The sequence below is a fragment of the Gloeophyllum trabeum genome (assembly GCF_000344685.1).
Source record: "Gloeophyllum trabeum ATCC 11539 unplaced genomic scaffold GLOTRscaffold_00005, whole genome shotgun sequence".
NCBI lineage: Eukaryota > Fungi > Basidiomycota > Agaricomycetes > Gloeophyllales > Gloeophyllaceae > Gloeophyllum > Gloeophyllum trabeum.
Window position 1 is genome coordinate 2,307,208 of NW_006920414.1, and position 8,024 is coordinate 2,315,231.

Sequence of the window (8,024 nt, forward strand, 5' to 3'; positions counted from 1 at the left end):
GCGTTTGCGTCGAAGCAAACTACTCTGCCTGCAATCGCAGTCTAGCGCCGCGGAGGGCTTGATTGTCGGTGGATCTACCAGGAGCTCAGCGTCATTGAACGCCCAGCGAGGTTGCCCTGATACCGCAGAGCGATGGGTATACTTGTGACATCGACTTAACGGCGCCGGTCTAGATCAAATAAAGCATCCAAGGTGTCGGCGAAGGGTACAGATGGCTTACATGGTAAGGGCACTACGAGTCTGACAGCGTGTCTGACGCTGGAAGCAAGAATAGATCGGTCACATCGCGTTCGGTCCTGGAAGCCGCAAGTTCATGGTCCAATCGATGCATTGGCAGCATTGCAGAATCTGCCATTCTCCGAGTTGGTTGACACCTTCGACGCTGTGGCGTGGTGCGGCACGCTCCGCGAGCGCTGGCTTTCTTGTTGCAAGATTTCGCATCAAATCAGAGTGGATACTGAAGAGATGGAATTTCAGCAGCGCCTCGACATGCTGCGTGGTTTCCGAGCCGTTTGCGCGTCCTGGAACATCGCCTTGTCTGTCTCAGCACGATCGTTATTGCTATGTATTCGCAAGCCACTGTGGCAATAAACAAAGTTCAGTGCCAGGCACGGATGAGGTCGTCGTTGATGTGGCCAATCTGATCGCGGCACCGAGACCGAGGCACAGAGCCACAGCTGCACAGCCACCCCGACAGACTTTTCGCTCGTAGTACGGCTCGCGTGTATACGAAGATGCTGGGAGCTTTGAAGACGGACTACTCGTCGTTATCTGTTTGTAACACAGCAGTCTTGAAACCACAGAACATACATCGACGATTATGTACCTGCTTTTGCGCCCACTCGCAGGGCTCCCTCCCATATCTTGCCTAAATGACTTGCAAGGGAACTTCTATCTTTCGTGATGGCTCATCACATTGATGCCGCGGGGACGGATACTGGAATCAAATCGCTTGCTAAGTATAACATACGTAGTCTACATGTGATCCCTCAAGGGCTCCAATATATCTGCGTAACCGAGCCCCGCGCGCCTGCTCTGCGGCTTTCCTCGGTCCTCCACCATGGCATCGACGTCCCTGCTCAAGCCCGTCGTGCTCGCCGCACAGACGTACCACCAAGCCAGGACATCGTGCGTGTTTGCCTGATCATCACGTTCGACGAGCGTGATCCGAATAATCACTTCCCTTCTGCAGGCAGGTCAACAGATATGCGGCGTATTCCAGGATGGGTGAGTGTTTGGATCACTTGGCACGTCCGCGGATTGACTGACTGTGGGTGCGCCGGGTGCTGTACTCAGCCCTCATGTTTTATGATATGATACTGAACATGGGGAGGGAGAAACGCCTGGTTTGGGATACGAAATTCCGAGCGTCGAGCGTCGTGTATTATACGGTTCGATACCCCCTCATTGCCTTTCAAGTTTTCCAAGTTAGCTGGACGCCGACCACACCACAGGTGCGTTTCGCGCTGTCGATTCCAGGTTATCGTGATCGTACTAAAAACGGACTGCAGTACGTTTACTCATGAGCTGGATGGAACTATTGACTCAGTTTCGTCAGTTGTGATGCCATCGACAAAGCGACATGGGCCATCGCCCTCGTACCCACACGTACGGCAATCTGCAGTGAGTTGCATCCGTTTGATGCGGGCGAAAGTCAGCTAAGTGGAGTATCCAGTTTCCTTCATTCTTCGAGTCTACGCCGTGACGGGCGGAGGATACTTCTTCTCTGGGATCCTATCACTCGTCGGTCTTTTGATAGTAGGGCTCGATATTGTATGTCTCCATCTGATAGTGATACATCCCGGGTGCGATTCTCATGCATCGTCGTATCTATAGTGGCAAGACACGACCGCTTCCTGTATGGGAGCCCAAGATAAACTGTAAGGCTCCCTATATATCTACCGGGGATGCCACGAAAACTCACCGCCTATTCATCGTCGTCGTTTTCCCTAAAATAGATGTGAGTACCATCTCTGCCATCTTATCCTGTCAAGGAAGATTAATCGAATTTCCTCGTCCAGCGACTGTATTAACCTTCATATCCCTCATCATATTCGATGTCATCACCACGGGCGTGATCTGCTGGCGATTGCTCAAGGTAATCCGAGAAGGTGGCGGATACAGCAAGGTCGGAAGCCATGGAATGGCGGGTCTCGTCCTGCGTTCGGGTCAGTTGCTCCCACCCATTTCGATCGTGGATTGGCACTGATGTGATTCTAGGTGTTTTGTATTTTATGTATGTCGCGTTATTGGTGAACCCGTAGGCGTACGCACTAACACTCGGGTTCAGGGTCATGACAGTTATTCAGGCCGCATCGGTCGCTCTTTACTTCGTGCGTCTGTCTTTATCGGTCTGGTCCTGGTTGTTGCTTATGGTATTTGGTCTGTTCCATAGGCCCCACAGGTACGTGGCTAACCAAATGCACGGCCTACGTCATGGCCCAAGTCTCACATTCCTACAGGGAACATTCAGTACAGTTCTGAACAACTACACCCTCCTCATCTCCTCCATCCTCACCGCCCGCTTCCTCCTCGACCTACGCTCGGTGGCCGAAGGCGAGACCGAGCCGTCCGTACCGACGAAGAACCAGGACCTCAAGTCCATGGCTTTTGCCCCGCGCGCGCACCATCCGTCCGACAGCGGGTTCGCGTCCTCGGGCAACCAGAACGCGTGGGGCACGACGACCCTCATGCGTGACTTTGACGACCACATCACGACTTTCTCGTTCGCCGCCCCGGAGGATGAAGACGACTGGCCGTCAGAGACGCTGAGACGCGGCGGGGACGTGCAGCTCGAGTCGCATGCGTGGCTGATGGAGGATTTGGCGGATCGGGCCCGCAGGGCGGAGGAGCAGCTCGCACAGTCGGAACTGGACTCCTTGAATGTTAGTTCCGTGGAGCTCAGGTCACGGTGATACCCTGTTCGTTCCCTTGACTCGGAATCTTTTGTATCACCATTTGTGCTGTGTATTTATTGTATATTTGCTGCTCACTGGATATAGATGACGCTCGCGTTTCATCGCGACCAGATCTCTTTCCTAGCCCTTTCCAGACGGTTGTGGCGTGAACACTAACTTTACAAGAATCGTACTGGCACTTCGACGCGTCTCGTACCAAGCCACCATCTGTCTGCTCGTGCTCATTTACGTCTTTGTCGAGCACGTTTCGCCCGACATCTGGCATCACCATTGATGATACCTGTATAAGATATCTCGGATCTCACTAAATTATCGGCCCTGAGGCAACGTGTATACATAAATTCAACCGTTCCTCCCCGAGTCGCCCGCGCCCACTCTCTATTTCACCGAAGTCCCTGCCCGCAGCTCAGCCTCGCAGACTGGATGGACTGCAATAGTAATGGCGGCTTAGCATCGACGGTCTATAGACGCTCGAATGGGACGTTCCACGCTGACAGTGAGTCCATTTGATTCGCATCCCCTCTGTAATTCGTGATAGACCGCCCCGCCCCGTCCCATTCAGAGCCTTCGACTACGCCCCGCCGCCACCCCGAACTATGGTTCTCTGATGGATCTGTAGTCCTGCAGGCGGAGGACACGCTCTTCCGCGTGCACATGTCCGTCCTCTCCCTTCACTCCAACTTCTTCCGCGACATGTTCTCCCTCCCGGTTCCGGGTTCATGCGACCCTTCGTGTTCACGCCAGGCGGGGGTGAACACGAACGAGGAGGTCGACGGGTGCCCGCTCGTCGTCTTGCACGATAGCGCCGAGGACCTCTCGAACCTGCTCAAGGCTTTGTACTATGCTGGACCGTACGTACGTCCGAGCCCGACTTCGTTTAATCCGGTCGCACTGACGCGGGAGTATGTAGAGAGTTTAAAGATAATGATCAACAGGACTTCCAGGTCGTCTCGGGGATACTCCGACTCTCCTCAAAGTATCTGATAGACGCATTGCGCGAGAAGGCGCTTGCTCACTTGAGCAAGGCGTGGCCGACTACCCTCGAGGGTTGGGACGCGAGGGAGGACCGGGCACGCTCGTACGAGTCCGATGCAGGACCGCCCACAACATACTTATACCCATCTCCAATCGTAAGTTCCCCCATCGTTTCCCGGGCACCTATACCGACGTTACCCAGGCTGTCATCAATCTCGCCCGAGAAGTCAACGCCCCCTCCCTCCTCCCCTCCGCCTTCTACGACCTCTCCCGCTACTCATACGCCAAGATTTTCGAGGCATCCGACGACGAACTGCTGCACCGCACACGCTCGCCCCCGCTCTCGCTCCCCGACCTCCAGAAGCTCACACTCGGCAAGGAAGCATCCCAACACGCCGTCTCCGCCCTCATCCAGTCGCTCGGCACCTCGCCGAACAACAACAGCAACTACTACCACCAGCACGCGTCAAGCCCGTCCTCGCCGCCGTCGTTCGGGCACCGGCGCAAGCAGTCCGCGGGCTCGCGGATGTGCGTGAGCGCAGCAGCGTGCCGCAAGGACTTCGGCGAGCTCGTCGACCTCGCGACGCAGCATTACTTGATGGACCGCGAACGGGGGTACTCGGACCCGCTGTATGTCGCCGAGGAGCTCGGCCAGCTGAAGAGCGTCGAGTTCTCGGAGTGCGAGGCGTGCGCACGTAGTCTGGAGACGTGGGCGACGAGGGAGCGCGAGCGTATCTGGAACCTGATTCCGTTATGGTTCAGGCTCGAACGGTGAGCGATGTCAGGAAGAGCCTAAACGTTAACGACAACCTACTTGATGACCACGTATTCGTAGAGATAACCTGCTGTATTTATGACTCACTGCTGTATCTAAAGTCGTCTAATCACGAAACTCGTCTCATATCTACTCAGATAGCAGTGGGCGGCACAGCAGTGACATCGCTGTCAATCTCCCCTATGGTATCCGCCTCCCGCTTCATCCTCTCTGCCAAACGATCCAACAGCCCCTTTAGCTCCTCCCCCTCTTCAATGAGCTGCTCCACCGTCCTCGGCGCTTCTTCCCTCGGTTTACTCATATCCCGCTTCTCCGCTGTTGCCGCCATGCTCTCGCTCACCAGCCTCCTCCACGTCTTCCCCTCCTTCTCGAGTAGGCTCGTCAGCTCGTCCTTCACCCTCCGCGCAGCGCCCGCGCCGTCGTAGCCAAAGTGCGTGTACATTTGCACATATGATGCTCCCGCTCGCGCGTATTCGAGTGCGTCGGCGCCCGAGGAGACGCCGCCGCACCCGATGATAGGCGTGTTTGCCGGGAGATGAGCGCGGAGCGTGCGCAGGCAGCGGAGTGTGAGGGGCTTCAGTGGGGGACCTGAGAGGCCGCCGGTTTCGGACTTGTTAGCTACGAGCAGAGATATAAAAGCAATCGATAATCAGTCATATTTACACAGGAAATGAGCTGCGCAGCGGTGCTTACGATCCGCAAGGGTGGGAGGGCGCTGAACTGTCGTGTTGCTGACGATGACGCCGTCGATGCCCGCTGCTTTGACGACCTCGGCGATGTCGATTATTTCGCCCTCGGAGAGGTCCGGTGCGATTTTGAGGACGATTTTCGGCTTCCGCGAAGCGGAGGTGGATGAGGTACTAGGGAAGAGGGGCGCGTCTCGGGCTTCGGAGACTGTTTTGAGGAGATTGCTGAGGTGTTCGCGGCCTTGGAGGCCACTGAAAAGTATGTGTATTCGCATAAGTGAATCGATATAGTGATAGTAGAGCGGAGAGGACGTACCGCAGGCCGGGAGTATTCGGGCTCGATACGTTAACCACCAGGACATCTGCATACGGCGCGAAAACCCTCACTCCCCTTACGAAATCGTCCGCGCTTGCGGGATCGGACTCCTTGTTCTTTCCTAAGTTGACTGCGAGCAATGCGTCCGGGCGCAGACTCGCCGGCTGGTCCGTCTGTGACTCGAGCCCTAAAGCGGAGGATAGGCGGGCCCGCAGGCGAGCTAGCACGTATTCGTGCCCCTTCGACGGGAAGCCGTATCGGTTTATCATAGCGGAGTCTGTGGGTAGGTGGAAGACGCGTGGACGGGGATTTCCTGGCTGTGCGAACGGGACAGACGGTATAGGTAGGTAGGGGAGGTGGAATGATAGAGCGGCAAGACGTACCTGCGGCTTTGGAGTCACGCTGCCAATCTCGACCCAGCTGAATCCGAGGTCAAAGAGATCTGGCGGTCGCGTATACGTGTGAGGGCAGACTTTTCTCGAGAGCGAGTTGGTACGTACCGTCGATGGCATCCCCGTCTTTATCGAAGCCCGCTGCGATGCCTATTGGGTTGGATAATTCCCTTCCCCATATCTTTCATACGCATCGAAAATTCTTCTTGAGAATCATAGCACACAGGCGTTCATGGATTGATGTACTCACCTCCGCCCTCAGCCTCTCATCATCGGGCACGACGTCCTTTGGTCCCAAACCGCTTCGCAGCACCTGTACCGCAACCTTATGTCCTGTCTCCGGATCCACGGTATACCGGAGCAGCGGAGTCAAGACATATCTATGCAAAGCCGATCTACTGTCGAAGTAGTATACAGCGAATAGCCCGGTGGACACCGCGAAGACGGTTGCGTATAGACCGGTTCGGAGCGGGTTTGACTGGGAGGCGGTTGTCTGGACGCTGCGGACTGAAGGACAGGAGTTCAAGTGAAGACGGTTTGGTCGCAGCCGTGCGAGAGCAGAAGGACGCAAGGACGAGGCCATCATCGTAGCATACCTCGTGTTGGCTATGTAGTTGAGTACACGATCCAAGAGGAACTTGACGCACTCAGTTCGCCATCGTCATCCTGCTTACGGCAGGTTGGCTCGATATTCACAAACCGGCCAAGTCCAGTGACCTCAACGTATATACAACAAGTACTACTCACTGTGCGGCACAGTTAGATAGTCAGACCGCGGATAGCACCAGGCTCCTAAACCATCCGTCCTTAGCGTTCTCGCTCCTCCTTTACTAGGGCGCACGTGCAGTGTTATATAATACAAATCTATTTTTAATTTATTACCGGATACAGAACGAACAAGAGGAGGAGAACGCTATAGGACGGCTGGCACAAATGTCGTCGCCGAGATCCCCGAGGCTGACTAAGCGGACGGTGGCTGAAGCCTTTTACCAGCGGTCGGCGGGGCTTCACGCAACCATTTACAACTTATTACCTTGGGATTTACCGCTCGGTGTACTTTATAGTAATGTAAAAATGTCCTAACTGAATGGTATACTCATGCAATGGTTATCAGTAGTACCGAAGGCTGAATATCCGGCTGAAGAGGCATAATGGCTATAGACAAGCCCCTCTGAGTGTCAGAAGTATACCAAAGGTATTTACATTGGTCTTGAACTATTTTAGCACCCGTTTATATGTGTTCTGCGTGAGCTCAACGAGGTAGGTGTCGAGACGCTCTCTACATCGCCCGCCAACCGCTGCTGAGAGGCTTCAGCCACCGTCCGCTTAGTCAGCCTCGGGGATCTCGGCGATGACATTTGTGCCAGCCGTCCTATAGCGTTCTCCTCCTCTTGTTCGTTCTGTATCCGGTAATAAATTAAAAATAGATTTGTATTATATAACACTGCACATGCGCCCTAGTAAAGGAGGAGCGAGAACACCAAGGACGGATGGTTTAGGAGCCTGGGATAGCACTGACTAGGCTAGGTCACTTTCCCGATGCGCGGCAGTGAAGTCTCCCCTTGCGCCGTTTTAGGCAACGATGTCTACTCGATTTGGTACTGGTGGCACCGTCAGGACGGTACTCCACGTGCGTACCGTGTGCGCCGCTGCACGCTCTGTAGTGCTCTCTGCATAATTGAAAGCTTTTGAGGAGGGCGCCTTCAATACTCGTTGCTTAAGAGCCTATATACTGTCATCCAATGCTAATTTGGGCGGCTGTAAAGGATTACAACACCTAAAGCTGTTTTGGGCCTCGGATAAGCTAAGAACAGGCTGCTAACTCTATGTAGAGAGGTTCTGGTTTGAGAAGAAATTCACTCCGCTGTACGGGGAACCATGCAGTCCAATATAGATGCTACTTGGGCTCTTTTCTCTGCTCAAATCAGCCGGGAGAGGTCGAGGATTGCACTGTGTAGTTGC

General features: G+C 54.7%; 2 protein-coding genes across 2 annotated transcripts; one reads left to right on the top strand and one right to left on the bottom strand.

Moving 5' to 3' along the window:
• Nucleotides 1-3,370: 3,370 nt before the first annotated feature.
• GLOTRDRAFT_75636 (uncharacterized protein) lies at nucleotides 3,371-4,668 on the top strand (the record flags this gene model as incomplete). The annotated part of the gene is made up of 4 exons (XM_007867257.1): nucleotides 3,371-3,414; nucleotides 3,481-3,769; nucleotides 3,829-4,048; nucleotides 4,096-4,668. The coding sequence occupies exons 2-4, from the start codon at nucleotides 3,573-3,575 to the stop codon at nucleotides 4,666-4,668; spliced, it is 990 nt and encodes a 329-aa protein (XP_007865448.1). The 5' UTR covers nucleotides 3,371-3,414; nucleotides 3,481-3,572.
• Nucleotides 4,497-6,713, bottom strand: GLOTRDRAFT_75640 (uncharacterized protein). The gene is made up of 6 exons (XM_007867258.1): nucleotides 6,313-6,713; nucleotides 6,171-6,243; nucleotides 6,054-6,112; nucleotides 5,671-5,987; nucleotides 5,362-5,606; nucleotides 4,497-5,286 (listed from the first exon to the last, which is right to left on the bottom strand). The coding sequence occupies exons 1-6, from the start codon at nucleotides 6,646-6,648 to the stop codon at nucleotides 4,802-4,804; spliced, it is 1,515 nt and encodes a 504-aa protein (XP_007865449.1). The 5' UTR covers nucleotides 6,649-6,713; the 3' UTR covers nucleotides 4,497-4,801.
• Between the last annotated feature and the right edge of the window lie 1,311 nt (nucleotides 6,714-8,024).